Raw genomic sequence first — 19,522 nt, 5'->3', positions numbered from 1 at the left:
CTTTGGTTGCTGTATGTGACCTCACTGGGCAGCACGCCCAGTGAGGTCACATATTTATTTTTCTCCACTTTATCATAATTCATAGCTTAGTACATCTCTCCTTGGGCCAGATGCACTAAGCTTCAAAAGTGATCAAATGGAGAGTGATAAACCGCCAGCCAATCAGCTCCTACCTGCCATGTCACAGACTGTGTTTGAAAAAATGTCAGACAGGAGCTGATTGGTTGGTGGTTTATCACTCTCCGTTTTATCACTTTTTGAAGCTTACTGTATCTGGCCCATAATGTTGTTTGGAAATGGAGAATTTTATTTAAATATCAAAATGAAAAAATATGTATAATTGCTCAGCGCAGGTCCTGCTGTACATAAAAGGAGCAGGACAACTCCTGACTATAAATTCCTTTTTATTTACTGCCCTTTCCAAGCATTCATAAAATATATAATGATGTTATGCAGTCCTACTATATGAGTCTATACTAATAAAATATGCTCACATACGGGCTGGATGTTCACTGATGCCTGATGATGCCCAGTTAAACAACAAAACGTCAGCATGGACATCAAGAATGAATTTCATCTACCAGCAGCACCATTGTACTCAGGAAATTAAAAGTTAAACAAAATAATATTGGATCATTGGTTTTAGAAGCATACTTAATATTTATTCGGTACTCTTTACCTAGCACGGCGCCCATCGCGGGCATCGCGGCCATCGCTTGCACTAAAAAACGGGTGCGACGCGATGGCCGCGATTTCCCATAGGGAACAATGTTAAAAGTGTCAATGGACGCGATTTTAGTGTTCAATGCCTCAATGCCCGCGATTTTTCCATAGGAAACAATGTTAAATGGGCCACAGAGCCCAAATAGTCCCCCTGAAGTCTGAAATGGCCCCCACAATTGTTAACGCCACCCCACGATCAACGTGAACCCGAAGCGTGGCGAGCGCAGCGAGCCTGCGAGGGGCCGGTACGCGTCCTCCGACCTTTTCATACCCCCACTATCCACGTCGGCGTGGAGTTGAGAATAGAATAGTGTGACGAGCGCAGCGAGCCACCGAGCCCGAAGCGTGGCGAGCGTAGCGAGCCCCGCGAGGGGACGCGGATACCTTCACAGGTAAACGCGTCCCTTCGCGGGCTTCACAGGTGTCCGCGTCCCCTCGCCACGCTTCGGGCTCGGTGGCTCGCTGCGCTCGCCACACTATTCTATTCTCAACTCCACGCCGCGGTGGATAGTGGGGGTATGAAAAGGTTGGAGGACGCGTACCGCCGCCCCTCGCCACGCTTCGGGTTCACGTTGATCGTGGGGTGGCGTTAACAATTGTGGGGGCCATTTCAGACTTCAGGGGGACTATTAGGGTTCTGTGGCCCATTTAACATTGTTTCCTATGGACAAATTGCGGGCATTGAGGCATTGAACACAAAAATCGCGTCCATTGACACTTTTAACATTGATCCCTATGGGAAATCGCGGGCATCGCGTCGCACCCATTTTTTTTAGTGCATGCGATGGCCGCGATTTTTTACCCCCGATGACCGCGATGCCAATCGCGGGCGCCGTGCTAGGTAAAGAGTACCATTTATTCATTCATTGAAACTTTACATCTCTCTATACAAATACATTTAAAAAGCTAGATCCTAAGTATAGATTGTAAGCTTGCAGCAGGGCCCCTCTAACCCCCAAGTCTGTCTGTTGTTACCCAGTTTGTTTTATCACTTTCTACTATTGTAAAGCGCAACGGAATCTGCTGCGCTATATAAGAAACTGTAAATAAATAAATAATAAATTATAACAATTCCCAGCACAATACTTTGGTGCGTATTCAATGCGGCCGGGGAGGGGGTTAAACGGGGAGTATCGCAGAAAACAAGCGACCATATTTAATGTTCCAGGGGGAATCCACACTGTCAGAGGACAGCAAGGACCCCGCCAAATGGTGGAGGTTCGTGGCTAATGCAGGGAGCCCGCTGCATTTAGCCGTGAGCCTCACTGTTTTGGTGGCCGCACATGTCATTTCCACGTCACTGAAATAACCCAGCGAAGTGGAGGCGGTGTGTGCAGGGGGATCAGCACAGCTCGCAAAAAGCATTGAATACTGCCCTTTGACTTACAGAATGATGCAAGTGCAAACTGCATCAATAACACGGCAATCTAGGGATGATCAGAGGTTCTGCATTGATCTTTTGGATCACTATGGGATTGTTACTTGTGAATTGACATGGTGTATTTATCGTTATGGAACAAAACCAAAGTCTTATTTTGTTGCTAATTTGCGCTTGACTATAGAGGACCCTCTCCATTTACTGATGGCAGCAGAACACTTACATAGTAAGCAATGATAAAAGTGCAATTACTGTCTTGGCTGATATATCGCACTGGCCGCACTGATTGGAAATCAGCCAGATATATTCTCACTATATTGATATCAGGCCCAACTTTATTTAAGTAATTTACAGACACAGCTGTGAAGATTTAATGCACGGCACACAGCATCTCTAGCCAATCAATGTGTATGTATGTAATGTAACTTATGACATTTTACAGATATCTGTGAAGAGTGAATCAGCATGATGTATCAACAATAAACTGAGGCAACTGCATAAATGGATTTCATGTAAACTACACAATACATGTAATGTAACACTGATGCTGACAGGCTTTACTGCAGTTTGTCTGACCACAGTACAAATAAGATCCTACAGTTATGTGTATGCTCAACATCTTGGGAAAATGCTGGAAGGCAGTGAGCACTCTAGGGTGATTAACAAGCATGGTTTATTGATCATTTTGGCCAGAAATAATATACAGTCTAGAAAATGACTAGCCTTTAAAATATTTCTTACCAGTGAAAATCTTATTAAATTACAGTTTATATCAAATGTAATTATGTTGTATCATGAGGGCACATTTTTGTTTTTTATGTACTGCAACAAACTTTAACGGATAAATCACATTAATAGATCAGTACAACTTACTATACATAGACATAAGCATATAAAAACTAAACAATCTCTTATAGCCCAAATCTACAGTAATGACAGGGCTTGTATCCCAGGGAGGATAGATGGGAATGGGATCACTGGATAGACATATATTAGGGCCTTTATTCTGGTTCACCCACAAAGGCAAATTCCTTCTCAAATAGACAAAACCATGGCCCTTATTCTGATCGGTGCGGCCCGATCAGAATATGCGGCCGCAACCGTGCAGGCGAATCCCCGCCTTCCATACGGATCGCCACCTGCCGTCCGTATGCGGATATGTGGCGATCCGCATGAAATTGGACGGGGATACGCCTCCTCCATGGTGGGAGCAGCCCCTGCATTCGATGGTCGCCGAACATCGAATGCAGGGCCGCACGCTCCACCAGGTCCCGCAACACAAGACCACACGGACACTTGTCCGTGTGAAATCATGTATGGGGGCGGGCAGCTGACATCCGGCGATGTCAGATGCCCGCCCCGTACCCACGCGTCACGGCCTCATTACCATGCATACGCCCCGCGTTTGCATGGGAACGCCCATGACACGGGGGGCGTATGCATAGGGTAATGAGGCTAAGTAGCCCCTCACGCCCCTCTACGCCCCCTGTGCGGCGTATAAAGAATCCGTGCGGCGAAATCGCCTGCACATGCGCAGAGTGACCTCTGCACATGCGCAGACGATCAACATCGGCGGTCCGTCCGCATGCGGGAATTTCCGCACCGATCAGAATAAGGGCCCATGTGCACTGCAGGTGGGGGTGTGACATGTAACATGTGCAGAGAGAGTGAAGCCCCGTACACACGGGGGAGATATATTGCTCAGCAATATATTGCTAGCAAGCTCCTGCGACCAGCAATTACAATGGGGCTGAAAACTGGAGCGCGCAGCCGACGATTTATCTCCGGGGTACACTCCCATCACTGGCAATATGGTCGCCTGCGACCATATTTCCAGCGATTTCAGCCCCTATCGCCTCCGTTTGTACACAGCATTATATTTGAATGAGTTATTTCGTTTGTTTCTGTGCAGGGAAAATACTGACTGCTTTATTTTTACATTGCAATATACTGTAGATCTCACTTTGAAGTAAAACTCCACCCAAATCAAATTCTCTCTGCACATGTTACATCTGCCCCCCTGCAATGCACATGGTTTTGTCCATTTGAGAAGGAATTTGCCTTTGCGAGTGAAGCAGAATAAGGGCATAGGTGTCCAAGCATTAGGTCGACCACTGAAGGTCAACATGCTTAAAGGTTGACATGGGTTATGTGGACAGGTCATTAGGTCAACACAAGCATTAGTTCGACATGGGGAAGGTCAACAGTCAAAAGGTCGACATGGGGTTTTTCCCTTACACAATCAACATAGACACTAAAAAGTGCATCGCTACCCCTCATGCTTCGGGCATGGTGCCTCGCTACGCCAGGCACACTATTTTATTCTCCCACCACACCATATTGCAGTGATGGCTAACCTTGACACTCCTGCTGTTGTTGAACTACACATCCCAGCATGCCCTGCATCAGTTTTAGAATGACAAAATAGCAAAACTGAAACGGTGAGTGCAGGGGGGTCAGTTGAATACTGACCCGTGAGCTGTTATGGTGAGCTATCGGCACTGCTCGTCATCATAGCTCGCCACAGGGCAATGAATATACCCCATAGAGCAGGGCTGGGCAATTGCGGCCCTCCAGATGTTGATGAACTACACATCCCAGGATGCTTTGCATTAGTTTTGCTATGTGGCCATGCTGAAACTGATGCAAGGCATGCTGGGATGTGTAGTTCATCAACATCTGGAGGGCCGCAATTGCCCAGCCCTGCCATAGAGGTAGATTATAATTGTGTGCTGTGCTTAGCGAGGCGCTGTGCCCAAAGCATGGCGAGTGAAGCAAGCTATTCGAGGGGGACACGGCACACTTATACACTGTCCATGTTGAGCTATGTCAACATGGACACCCACAAAAAAACTCTTCTCGACCTTTTCCATGCCAACCTTTTTCAAGTCAACATACTGCTTTTGTCGACCTTTTGACCATGCCGACCTAAGAAATGTTGACATTTTTTTTCATGTGTCAATATATGGCCTGTCGACCAATAGCGGTCGACCTTAACTGTGTCCAGCCTATGACCCATACTCCAGCAGGGAATGTCACACATCCTCTGGTTTAAGGCCTCGTACACACCAGAACGATCACGATCGTGCGTCGATCGTGAACCGATTTGCTGTGAACTTCTCGGGAGCGCTGCCCCGGGCCCAGACTCACGATTTGCATAAGATGGTGTATTTTTTTACTTACGATCGTCAAACGATCCCCCCAATCTGAGGTCGGATTGACAGATCTTTACTGCAGTAGGTAGGATCTTCAATCCGACCTACGACCGGCGGGTACGCGCATCGGATCGGAATTGTGGGCTTAAAACAAACGATTTTGCACCAATTCATAGCAAACGCTCGTACGACCCATCGAAATCGGAGGTTTTTATGCCAAATCGTCCTGGTGTGTATGGCCCCTTACTCTCTTGGCAAAGGTTCACAAAATATGCACTGCCTATGAAGGTTCTTGAAAGGTTTGAGAATCGCTGATCTACAGAAAGGAAAAGCAAATTGAGGTTCCCTTGCTATTACTGCATTGTAAATACCAAAGACAAGAACAAAATCTTACTTTCCTAACCATGATAAAATTTGAGCCAAGTCGGCTCCATCTCCAGGCTCTTTTAGTGGTCACAGATGCTTGGAGCGCATCGTTGGCCTGCATAGTAGATCTGTTTTCAGTTTTATGAGCATATATTTACAACACAAAGCACAACTTGTTAAATAAAACATATCAGTACAAAGTATATCTGCCAAGAGGCCAGTCAGTTTTTTAATTGATATTTATTGGTAAAATATCAACAAGGTACCAACTATTAGGTATAAAGCAACATTCACATTTCTATCTTAAGGGCCCCATACACCTGCGATCACAATTAATTGTTTCTCAGATCCAGTGATTTTTTTTCCCCAGATAAATTGTTTCTTCAATCTACCAACCCACACATACAAAAATGAAACTCCAATAAAACAAGATTTTTAAACATGTTTAAAAATCTGATTCAGCAATCTATTAATTGTTGATTGGGAATGCCAAAAGGGGGAGCCCACACATTAAAGATTAATTGTGGCAATCGCCTCCAAAACAGAGGATTATCGCAATTAATTGCTGATGTATGAGGCCCATTACATCAATTTATACTACAAATGCATGCTGTACAATGTATTCCAGATTATAAAACTGCAACCAATTGGTCTGCTTGCCCAAACCATCACCTTTCCCCATTGTAAGACCTTGAGTGTTTGTCAATAGACCATACTTCATTTAAAATGTAGAAACTTGTGAGGTATGTTTAAATATATGCAAACCATTCTATACGGCTAAGAATACATATACATTGCATTCTGATTTTGTTTAGCCCTCACTTGGTGTGTTCCAGAAATTATCATAAATTACACTTACTGTATAGTGGTGTTTATTGAAGAATCAGCAAAGATTAGTCATTGTAAGGAGGGTATATGATCATTGTGTCACCACCATTTTGTTCGACAGACAATCGGTCGACATGCATTTAGGTCGACATGAGTCTAGGTGGACATGGGTTAGATCGACAGGGTCATTAGGTCGACAGTCAAAAGGTCGACATGGGGTTTTTCACAATTTTTTTGAGCTAACATGTGCCAACAGGTGGTATTTCATGCCCTATCGTCCACTAAGGCTTGGTGGGAAAATAAAATAGTGCGCCGAGCATAGCAAGGCACCGTGCCCAAAGCACAGCGAGCCATGCCAGGGGACGCGGTGCTACGTTTTAGTGTCCATGTCGACTGTGTCGACATTAGGGGCGGGAAAAAGATGAAATATCCCCATGTCGACATTTTGACTTGCGACATAACCCATGTCGACCTTTTGATAATTTCAACCTAAAATCATGTCAACCTTCCTGCATGTCGATCTAGACTCATGTCGACCTAATGGTGTCGACCTAATGACTGTTGACCAACATGCTGGTGACCTAATGATCCATACATGTAAGGAGTTTAACATCTTTCTGTACAATACTGTATTCAAGATCTTTTCATATAAGTAATATATGTAGATAAACTCAAGGAAGTCTTCCTGCAAAGGACCCAGACTTCACCTAAGCTCAACAATCAGGTCATTACTGTCCACACTTGAAACCTTTAAGATATGGTTCTTAAACTATTTCCAAAACATTTTTCATCATAATATTGCAAGTTTTACTTGTACCGTGGCTTTTATTATGTTAAAGATATAATGCTCACATGTTTAATAAAGTCAATGTACATTTTTATGGGTTGTTTATTGTGAAACAAGTTATCTACACTGTGACAGAAATCACATACAATGGATGAACGACTCAACGGCTGCAGGTGTCCAACATCATGCGCACGCCCCGAGCAGGCAAGGGAATGTCTGCATTCACTGGGGCCCGCCCAGCGTTTATATGGTCGTGCCCACCGATTTTGTGGGCATGTCCATGAATTGCCAGGGGTCAACCCCAGAATGCCTTCTGCCTGTTAGTCACCTAGCCAGTGAAGGGTTGCCTTCACACAGTCTGTACACTAGGGGACCTTCCACACACACACCGTACTGTGCCCATGCACAGTTTACCGATGTTTGTATGGGCTGCGAATTTACAGCCCTATGAACATGTCTGAATTGGGCCCTTAGACCTGATTGCAAGACAAATTTGTTCTAAAAATGGGCAACACCATGTCCATACCTCCCAACATGCCCCCCTCCAGGAGGGACACATTGCTCTGCTCCTGGACTTTCCTCTTATTGTATGATTGCTATTACATGTGTGGAAACACCTTTCTGATCCATTACCCTGTTTAAAACAGGTGATGGCAATCATACAAGGGACGTACAGAAAAAGAACAAAGTGTCCCTCCTGGAGAGTGTCATGCTGGGAGGTAGGCATGTGCACTGCAGGTGTGACAAATGCATACTTGACTACCTGACCCTCTCCATCAGGGAGACAATGCTCTGTTCCTGGACTTCCCTGGCAATGTATGATTGCCATCACCTGTGGTGAAACACCTTTCTTATCAATTACCTAGTCCTAGCTCATACCTCCCAACATGACCCTCTCCAGGAGGGACACAATGCTCTGCTCCTGCACTTCCCTCTTAATGTATGATTGCCATCACCTGTTTCACACAGGTTAATTGATAGAAAGGTGCTTCAACACAGGTAATGGCAATCATAAATTAAGGAAAAGCTCAGAAACAGAGCAATGTGCCCCTCCTGGAGAGGGTCATGTTGGGAGGTATGTTTGTGTGCTAAAACACCCTTTCTGATTCTTATTATTTTTTTTTTAAATACAAAGCATTCATTGTTTCAAATGTATAAAAGTATTTGCATTTGATCGTATACCTGAGTTATCTGCCAAGACAGGTTGTATGCTATGCACTGCTATATTTCTTTCTGTATGATTAATCACATTGACCTGCAGCTTGTGCAGTGCTAGAAATTGCTATGCAACAGCTTTTCTACATAGTTTTCATTATACAGTCATATTCCAGACATCTGTAAACCAGCATGTGCTTGCCTTTGTAGATAATTGCCTATATTATAAGTGATTATTAGTAAACTGCTTGTCATATTCATTGAGTTGTGAACCACGTCCTATTAATTACAAGTTTAATACATGTTTTACTAAAACGTTTTCATTTCCAATCTGCCCATAAGAATCATTTACTCTTTGCATGTTTGTCTGACATGCACCACTTTGCTATGCCCTGTGGCTTACATATACCCTTAAGGTGCGTACACACGGGGGCGATTTTGTGTAATATCACGGGAAATATGGTCGCTAAGCGACCACATTGCCTGCAAATGGGCATATGTCCCAATATTTATGGACCTGACTTTACCTAAATACCAGTCAAGGGTGTGGGTATTGCCAAACAGGCAATTTATATGCCTGTTTGGCAATACCCACACCCTTGACTGGTATTTAGGTAAAGTCAGGTCCATAAATATTGGGACATTGACACAATTCTCATATTTTGGGTTCTATACACCACCACAATGGGGTTGAATTGAACCAAACATGATGTGCTTTAACTTTAACAGACTATAAGCAACGGCGTTTTTATTTTTGATTAGCAACTTTGTTGAATTCTGATGCTCAGTGTTTTCACAAAATAAAAAAAGCTTCTGTGATGGATTCACATTAATAGAAGAGTGCTGTCTTGTCTATATCCTTGGATATGCCGTTCTCTTATGATTAAGTCTGGACTGGCACCCCAACGTCTACCAATTTCAAGTGTGCGGATTCCTCAAGTTTCACTATCTATATATTTATATTATATATACATATATATAGAACCCAGACATGTGGCGGCACTCAAGACAAAAAGAAGGACACAGAGACCAGCCTGTCGTTTTAAAGGAAGGCAACAAGCAAAGTAAGACTTTTACTGTGAGCAGTGGCGCCGGAACGGGGGGGGCGAGGGGGCAGCTTGCCCCCCCCAAAATTACTGAGGCGCTATGTTCCGATTTTTTAAAGAATTGACAGCCGGGCAGAGAGCGCTGTCTGTGCGCTGCCCGGCTGGATCTAGTTTCTGAGTTTCTGCCGAATACTCATGTGAAAGCAGCGGCAGCAGCCTGGTCCGACGTTGTTATCCATTCTCCCTAGTAGTCTGACTCTGGACGGCCGCGAGCCAATAGGAGCTCGCGGTCCGGCAGCCGCTCATGATTGGCTGCCGAACCGCTAGCTCCTATTGGCTCGCGGCCGTCCAGTGGGATAATTGAAAATAGACCAGGCTGCTGCCGCTACTCAGCCATCTTACTACACCCCCACCCCCTGCGGCGACCGCACTCCGATCTCCTCCTAGTCCCTTGGGATCCCGGCGCCGACATCAAGCCTAGGTGCACTGGGCGCATGTGTACACATGTCACTACAAGGTAACGGCCGGCTATGCGGGAGACCACCACGGGTGTCTTCCGTACTGGAGAACTTGGGAGTATAAAGATGGCGGGTATACAGTGTAAGGAGGGCACAGTGGGGGGAGAGCACGCAGGAGACCATACCCAGCCAGCCAGGCAGCGCACAGACAGCTCTCTCTGCCCCGCTGTCAATTCTGTGGCTCAGGCTGCACTGACTGAATAATAAAATCTCCTCACTTGACTCTGTTATACTGTACTCTGTCCATCATGTGACATGTGCACCTGCTGCAGCTCATGTCACATGGTGGCTTGGTGGACTGCTAGCATATTATTAATTATAATATATATATAATATACTTATCTATTATTTATTAAATAAGTATTAAATATACTTATTTAATATGCTAGCAGTCCACCAAGCCACCATGTGACATGAGCTGCAGCAATTGCTGGGTCGGGGGGGGGGGCAGGGTGCCTGTGTATAATGCCCATGCATATATGCCGTTGCCCTGTGTATAATGCCCATGCATATATGCCGCTGCCCTGTGTATAATGCCCACGTGTATATGCCGCTGCCAGTGTGTATAGTGCCCGGGGGTAACATATAGCAATTTAGGGGGCGCCAAAATGAGATTATATCTTGCCCCCCCCAACCTAAAAACGTTCCAGCGCCCCTGACTGTGAGTGCTGGTATCTATATCATATATATATATATATATATATATATATACAGGTTGAACACCGATTATCCGGCATCGTCGGTTCCAGCACTGTGCCGGATTACCGAAATTGGCGGATTATCAGTGATACTATTTTAAAGCACCATAACCCCGCAGCGTGATCCCCGCAGCCCGGCTCTCACCTCCGCCACACCACCCGCAGCTTCTCTCCGGCTCCCATGGCATTCCACCTCCCGCAGCAATTATTGGATCCAGCAGCATGACCCCCCCACCCGCAACCTGATCCCCCCCTGCATCCCAATACCCTCCCACTACCTCTCTAAACCTTCCCACTGCCCTTGCAACTACTTCTAAGCCCTCCCACAGTAAGCACTATGTCTAAAAAGCAAACAAAACTAACTTCCGGCAGGCACCCGATGTGTCCGGATTAGAGAAGTTTCCGGATCAACGGGTGCCGGAAAATAGGGGTTGTACCTGTGTTTGTGTGTGTGTGTATATATATATATATATATATATATATAGTTTTGGGTATAGCGGCACTCCGTGTGCTTGGCTGGGTAACGACTGGAAAAGATGGGTGCCCCCCGCTAGGATAACCGGGATATGCCTGGAATATGTAGATACTGGGTGGCGGCTTTTTTATCAAGGTGCACCTTGATAAAGAACCCGCACTGGCTTTGAAACGGGCTATCATCCAGTCTTCTGGTGTGTTTATTCTAGCGAGTGCCGCTACAATACACATTTCTTACCTCCCTCTCGGTTAGATTCCTGAAAGGTGAGGGACAAGTGTGGGGGCCTGGTAATATGATCAACTCATGCAGTAGAGTGACATGATCTATTGCTTTGTTCATATTCTGCATATGAAGAAGCCATGAAGATTGCAAAGCACCATGCCTGGCAATATTAATGAGATTGAGGAGTAGTAACCTATGGTATATCAGTCCTATTACATCATATGATAAAAAGGTAAGCAAAATGACAACAATCATTTGGGTCATATACAAATTTTAATGATAATCGCAGATTCCATATAAACTTCTCATGAGGTGATGAAGTCCCAGTGTTTGAACTTATGAACTAGTATTTATAAAAATAAACAAGCAACCGTGTTAATATGTAAATTGTGTAACATACAGTACCTGCCTGTACTTGCATGAACTTCCTCATTGCCTTTAGCTCCTGAAGGATTGCCTGCAGTGTGGGCTGGCAGTTACATGTGCAGCACTTTGATTCTGGCACTGTACTAACCAATCGCAATTCACCTGTAGAATTAGAGTGAATTTATCATACTTTCACATTATTGACACATATTCGCTACATTGAAAATTGAAAATAAAGGATGCTAGTGTAAAATGTAAGCTGCTTCATATGAAGGAGCTAGTGTCTATGATGTGCAAAGAAAATGCCATGAGCTACCCACACACCTTAAATACCTTCAGATCTGATACAATCTGAAACAAACATGGAAGATTTGGAATGTGTCATGTTACACTGGTAGAAATCTTCCATTTACATTGCAACTGGGATTCCAGCTTTAAAGGCCCCCATACATTAGTCCGACTTGTCCTAGGGACAAGTCGGACCTGATTTCCCCTGCAGCTCCCTGGGAGGGACACACACGATTAGGCACTTGATGTGCCAAGGTTTGCATATGCTAAATCGCTTGGATGTATCATATGCAGTCCCCGGGGAGCTTCAGGAGGAGGGAGCCGTGCGGGGGACAGCAGCGGGCGGGGGATGCCGGCTAATAGAGAGCCGAGCAGGGGGAGGCTGCATAGGCAGCAGGACAGGCGGAAGCTGTTGCGGTGAGGTGACAGCGGGAGCAGGGCGCCCGGCCAGGGAGAACTTGAAGATGCTGGCTGCCGGGCAGCGGCGGGAGCCGGGAGGAACAGATAACTTGAAAAACGCCCATACAGATGACTAGGAAGCCATTGATTGGCTGAGACCTCTCTCAGCCAATTGCTGATTACGGTGAGGAGACAGCGGAAGCAGGGCGATTGGCTGAGAGAGGTCTCAGCCAATCAATGGCTACCTAATCATCTATATGCAACAGCAACCGCTTCCTCCTGCCCGGCTCCCTATGCAGCCTTCCTCCTGCCCGGCTCCCTATGCAGCCCCCCCCTGCTCGGCTCTCTATTAGCCGGCATCCCCCATTTAGCAAATCTTATGTGCAGCCCGTCCGACCTCCCGACCCCGATCCGATGCGCACACCGCGCATCGCATCGGACGGGATGTCTACAAGTGCGATTTGGCCCGATTCATCCGAATCGGGTGAAATTGTGCCCAAATCGCATAGTGTATGGGGGCCTTAAGTCTCAGAAAGGAAAAAAAATGTTGAATGCAATCCATGCGCAATGCTGATGTTCACATAAGTATGTAATTACTTGCAGCTGAGCATGCACAAAAGTTTCTGATAATCACATGCATTATACAGGGGCCCTGATTCTGGTTGACTCAGTAAGCAGCTTAGCGACTCCCAGAGGGCCTGCCGAATCACCCCCTGCCATTTGCAACCATGCGAGGGGATGTGTCACGAAGACACATCCCCTCGCATGTGCCCGCAGCAGGAGAAATTATTTGATGGTCGCAGACCATCGAGTGATTTCTCCAGGGCACGCAAATATAAGTCGGTGGAGACTGAATTATATTTGCGGGCTTCTAGGCGAAGACAGGGTGGGCGGCTGACATTATGTGATGTCAGCCACCTGCCCCCAGCACACCTCCTCCTGTATGCAATCCCATGGGAACGCCCATGAAATGCTGTGTGTTCCCATGGGCATGACCCAGACCTGCAGTCTCCCACCCTGCACCGTGCAAACGAGCCGGCTACTATGTAAGTCGCCAAATCCATTCGCCAAGAGTGCCTGCACATGTGCATAAATCATTATGCACATGCACAGAAACAAAACATTGCTTCCCATGCGAACGCGCGGTGGAGAAAAAGAACCAGAATGACCCAAAGGTGCAGTTGTAGCCAGTACAGATGATATAAAAATTGTAACAGAAAGGTGCTGGGCATTCCAGGGTGTTGACTAGTAGTGCCAACCAATATGGTCCATTCAGTGGGCAGGCGTTTCAATGCAAGCGGCGGTGTCCATAGACCCACAACCACAAGCAAAAGGAAGACACGGCCAGGTGGAGAAACCACACATACTGAAGCTTTGGTGGTGTGACCAATGGTGGTGTCTAAGGCTGCACCAATTGGTATTATGGCATTCACAAATGATAAAAGTTGCCATCTCAGTCCTTGCACATTCGGCAATATAGATGTACACAAGGGAAGCAGTTGCAAAAATGCACAGACGGCAACCACCAATAGATGTAACACTTTTTGCATTTGACTCAGATCAGGCCCAAAAGCTGCAATATTGCACCTTCACAAATTATGCGTGGGTAGCGAAGGCTTAACATTGTCTGAAAGAGTTTGGATGGGGAAGAGTTGAGTCCAACTCTAAACCTCTGTGTAAATTAAAGTAGGACAATATATGTGTGCTGCATTATACACAAATGTAGACACTGTTTATCTTCTTGCACAAAATAAAAACATATATATTGCCCCTCTTGCATCACAACATGGTGATCCTGTGGGTTCTCCTTTAGCAGGGGCTGTGCGAGTCATAGATGGAGTTGCTCTGAATCTATGCTGGAGTAGAGACATGTTCATGAGGACTGCATCTTATTGCACTTTTAATTAAAATTGGGAAGTTCCCAAAAGTGGAAAATAATACACAGCAAAGTACATAATTTACCTTCATACTTTAACAGTGAATGCAACTAGGCCAGTAGTTCCCAAATGCAGTCCTTAAGGCACTCCATCAGTTCAGGTTTTAGGGATATCCCTGAATGTGCACAGGTGATATAATCAAACTGACTAGATATCCTTAAAACCTGGACTGTTGGGGTGCCTTGAGGGACCCCATTTGGGAAATACTGAACAGTTCTTTACTACATTTCCATTCCCTTATTGAATTTGACTGTAGCTGTCCCTTTAATTTCTTATGGAATAATATGCCAAACCACCCCTATATCTGAAGGATATTTATCAATAATTATTGATAATATGCTTACTTTATGACTGCTTCGGTTATATATAAAGAATAACGTACCATTAGATCCAGGATTTTTAAGATGATTCTGCACAGTTTTAGAACGGGTTCCATATTGTCCGGAAAACTCAGTGGCTTGGATCGGCACATTATTCCAGGGAGCCTGAGGGGGGTGAATGGAATCTTCCACAGGACAAGGGGTACTCAGATTTTCAGTCCAACTCATATCCAAGTCCTGCATTTCTTCCTTTAGCTTCTCCCCTTCTTTGCCTACACGCTGGTAAACTCGCCCGGTGCTGTCATTCAGTAGTCTCCTCATGCCAGTGATCTGCTTCTTAATCTCCATGCCTTCATCTCCTGTGTACATAATAAAAACAATGAGAGAGAAGTGTACTACAGTATACACAATGACATAGCAATGGCTTCATTACTCAGACTATAAGTTTTCTATTTCTTTACAAAGTCCTACTGTGCTAGCAAAAGCCTTGTTCACATTTTTAAGAATTCTGCTTTCTACTGTCTTGCTCATGAAGCAGTACTAAATTATTGAATGATCACTAAATGAACGATATAAGAACATATAGTACATCCTATGGGATTATTTTGAGCTAAATTCAATTTATCCAGAAAGTGCTAAAACTGGGGGATAGACAGTGGGGCAGATGTTTTAAGCCTTAACAAGAGATAAATGCAAGGGTGATAAGGAGAGATAAACATCCAGCCAATCACCTGCTAACTGCCATGTTACAGTCTGTGTTTGAAAATAGTCAGTAAGGAGCTGATTGGCTGGACATTAATCTCTCTTTATCACTGTTACATATATCTCTTGTTAAGGCTTAATACATCTGCCCCAGTGTCTCTAGAGAGACAGTCAATAGCAGTGGCGGAACTTGTGAGTGGTTGGTGGAGGTGCATATATATATATATGTGTATATCAGAAAGGAAAAAACAGTGCGCAAATTAGTGAGAAAAGCCAATGTCTTATTCAGACAATGATACCGTCAGAGAGTTTCCTCTGTAACAATGTCTTTAAAAATGCACTCAGGTGACTGTATCCCCGGCAACTTAAACTCTCCACCTCCACCGAGGTATTCCTGAATCCACAGGTAGGTTTATCTGGAAAAAAATGATGAGAGCAAGCGCTCCATAGTGCGTGAATCAATTTAAAAGAAATTTATTGGTACAAGGTAAAAACAGGTGATAGACAGCAGGGATCACGTACCAAATACAGCGGTATAAACACCGCAGTATGAATCGCATAAAGTGCTGACACCGCAGCAGTGTGTTGGAGTGGTTACACTCAGATGTTTCTCACCAGACGGCAAACAGCACGTGGCGGGCGGTGATCCGATGCAGACAGTGGCAGTGGTCTGTGCTCAGATTGGGATTCGGTCAGAGATGACGCTAAGCCACGCCCCAACGCGTTTCGTCAGAGGGCTGGTATATATATATATATATATATATATATATATTTGTTCACTGGTGATATACAGGAAAAGTTATCCAACACATGCACAGAGAAGACCAGCACTCCCAGCAATAATCCTACCACTGCATTATATGCAAAGTTTAACCACGGTTCAATGCATGAAACTTATACTCAACAGTCCTGGAGTACAGCATGGCTGAAGACAGCGTTGGGTAAACAATTCACCACAGAAGCCCTCTGGGTGAATTGTTTGCCCAGTGCTGTCTTCAGCCATGCTGTACTCCAGGACTGTTGAGCATAAGTTTCATGCATTGAACCGTGGTTAAACTTTGCACATAGTGCACTTGTAGGTTTATTGCTGGGAGTGCTGGTCTTCTCTGTGCATGTGTTGGATAACTTTTCCTGTATATCACCAGTTAACTAATATGATGATACATTGACCCTGTACCACACTTTCATGTTTGAAGAGTGTGCGTTCCCTTCTGCACGCATATATATATATATATATATATATATATATATATATATATATATATATATATATGCTGGCTTTGGATCCACAGCTGTGGAATCACGAGCCGTCACTCTCTGGATTTAGTGCAAAATAAATTGTATTTAAATCATAACAAGCAAAAAAAGTGCAGAAATCAGGTCATGGGTGTCCTGATTTCTGCAATTTTTTGGCTTGTTATGATTTAAATACAATTTATTTTGCACTAAATCCGGAGAGTGCCGCCTTGTGATTCCACAGCTGTGGATCCAAAGCCAGCTTTATACCTTACTCAGGAAGGCACCCCGGTGGTTGGCCTGTTTCATCCAGAGTGCCAGACCGTTCGACTGTATATATATATATATATATATATATATATATATATATATATATACACACACAGTTGCTCCCTCTCGAATCCAGCATATCAGCAAAACAGCATAAGGAGACAGGGACCTGTCTCCTTATGCTGTTTTGCTGATATGCTGAATTGGATATCTTCTGATTCGAGAATGGTCCAGATGGACCGAAACGTCGGCAGGCTCCTTTTTTGACCAATAAAGCTGGGACATCCTGTTCCTGAGACACACTTGTGTTTGAAGTCTGGTGAGTGCTGTTTTCCCTCACGGGAGCAACTGTATCTATATAGCACTGCCTATCTGTAGGCACTGTTATTTATACGGCACCCTAGCGGCTACCTCTATTTAAGGGTGAGAGTGCAGGTCTTGTACACACATATATATATATATATTTATATATGAAAAAAGGAATGGGAGGAGGTGCGCAAGTGAGTATAAAGTATGACAATTTTTACTAGATCATAAAAGCTCACGTACACATAGGTTAAAAGAAAACAGCATATTTGTCACCAGCGTCCAAAGAATTTCGGTACACCCGGATTCCCCAGAGACGGTATCAAAAGCTTTGTAATGCAGCGTGAATATCTGCTAGGCTTCACCGCGGGATCAGACCACCGGTTCACGTACGACAGGAACACCCTCAACGCGTTTCGTCACGCTGGACTTCGTGACGAAACGCGTTGAGGGTGTTCCTGTCGTACGTGAACCGGTGGTCTGATCCCGCGGTGAAGCCTAGCAGATATTCACGCTGCATTACAAAGCTTTTGATACCGTCTCTGGGGAATCCGGGTGTACCGAAATTCTTTGGACGCTGGTGACAAATATGCTGTTTTCTTTTAACCTATGTGTACGTGAGCTTTTATGATCTAGTAAAAATTGTCATACTTTATACTCCCTTGCGCACCTCCTCCCATTCCTTTTTTCGCATGTACCCTAATCTCTGAGGTTGGAGATAGCCTCTATCGTGGAGGAAAGGCTGCGCCACATGAAGGAATCTTCATAAGATTGACCACTCGCTATAAAATAGTGACCGAGCGCTCTTCAGATTATTGGTTATATATTTATATATATATATATATAGGGGTCCCCTATCCGCGCTCATACTTTAGGGAGCAGCACCTCTGAGGGATCCTCTGTTAGACAGAATCCAAGAAACAGATATGAAAAAGAGGTGGTGTTTCAGAGGGTGCTGGAGTAATACAACAATACAACAATTATGTTCACAAATAATATTTAATACATAAAATAAAATTGATAAAAGATTACATAAAAATCGCCCTTTTGGACAAATAGAAGTACACAAAATTTATCATGTACATTATTGGTAATAAGTCAATACAGTGACATTTCTGGTGGATTGCTAGATTCGGTCAGAGTGGAAATCCTGACGTGTTTCATCATAACCAAGACTTCATCAGGGGCAAAAATGCAACGAATATATCTATAGGTTATCCAAAAATAACATCCAGAATAGTGTATTCAATACAATCCAGACTTAGGGTGTCCAAATGAGCTATATATGGATTAACCACAGAAGTGATTCTCTTCAGAGAATAACGTATGAGCTCAGTTGAATTGATGATCAGTAAAAAAGGACCATCACCATTTAATATTGAAATAGAGAATGTGTGCATGCAGCATGAATCCACAAGATTGAATCTATTCTATTTTTTACTTTTACCTAGAATAAATATTTTATGTGTACTTAAATAGGTCTCATAAAATATATTTAAGGACACCACTGGTCGCTTGGACTGAAAAAAAACTTTTCCCCTCATGACTAAATACTGTTAAGGAACACTTGTGCACCTGTTTTTCATGCCCCGTATGAAAAGGAGACTTTGATGGGTGCCCCCTAGTAGCTACCAGCGCAAAAACATTTGACTACGTCCCATTGTATCTTTTATAATGGAAGTGCATTTACAGTATTGCAGAGCGTACTGTAAAAAAGATATTCCCTACTGTCTTGTCAGTCTCGTGATTCATTTAAAGCATGGATGAAACTTGATAGAGCAGTCATTTCATATAAAAAGGGAAAAATATATAATCTTGTGTTTTATTAGATCAACTGTACAAATTTCCAGCGTGAACCACATTTCTACGAATGGTCACTATTTTCCGTTAACCTATGTGGTTTTTCAACTTTGGACGAGGTGTGGGCACATTTATTCTTGTTTTTTTTTCTCTCTATTATTAGTGTATGAAAGCTGATTTCTTCCCAAAAAATAAAACCTGAAATGTAAATACTGTGTACCCAATAGTGCTGGAAAGCAAATCCCACTGAAAGGGAAGTGCAACCGCCAAATTACTTCAAGCACATATTAAAAATGTTTCCATTATCGACCTCAGTGATAGATATTAACTGCAATAAATAGTTGTACGAATAGTTAGCAGGTGAGGGTGACCTTGGTGTTCTCAGCTAACTGCCTCATCTGCTAGATTCCTGGAAGCCAGAGCAATTAGGCTTTGTCACCTTCACTTCCATGAATCTGGTGAATTAATGCAATCAATAAGAAATCATTTGAAAGGTCAATAGATTTTATTTCACAAGATTATTTGTAAAGGGTATTTGTAATTTTTT

At 44.1% G+C, this 19,522-nt stretch overlaps 1 protein-coding gene across 1 annotated transcript in view; it reads right to left on the bottom strand.

The window, feature by feature from the left end:
- Positions 1 to 19,522, bottom strand: part of BEND7 (BEN domain containing 7) — an 83,365-nt gene that overhangs the window by 15,682 nt on the left and 48,161 nt on the right. The window contains exons 3-4 of the mRNA XM_083183117.1: positions 14,724 to 15,020; positions 11,757 to 11,879 (exon numbers count right to left, since the gene is read on the bottom strand). Of these exons, the coding sequence (XP_083039243.1) occupies positions 11,757 to 11,879; positions 14,724 to 15,020 (420 nt within the window). The remainder of the gene's footprint in view (positions 1 to 11,756; positions 11,880 to 14,723; positions 15,021 to 19,522) is intronic.

Source organism: Crinia signifera, chromosome 4 (assembly GCF_055691185.1).
Source record: "Crinia signifera chromosome 4, ASM5569118v1, whole genome shotgun sequence".
Taxonomy (NCBI): Eukaryota; Metazoa; Chordata; class Amphibia; order Anura; family Myobatrachidae; genus Crinia; species Crinia signifera.
The sequence above is the reverse complement of the archived record's forward strand: the minus strand, read 5'-3'. Positions and strand labels throughout refer to the sequence as shown.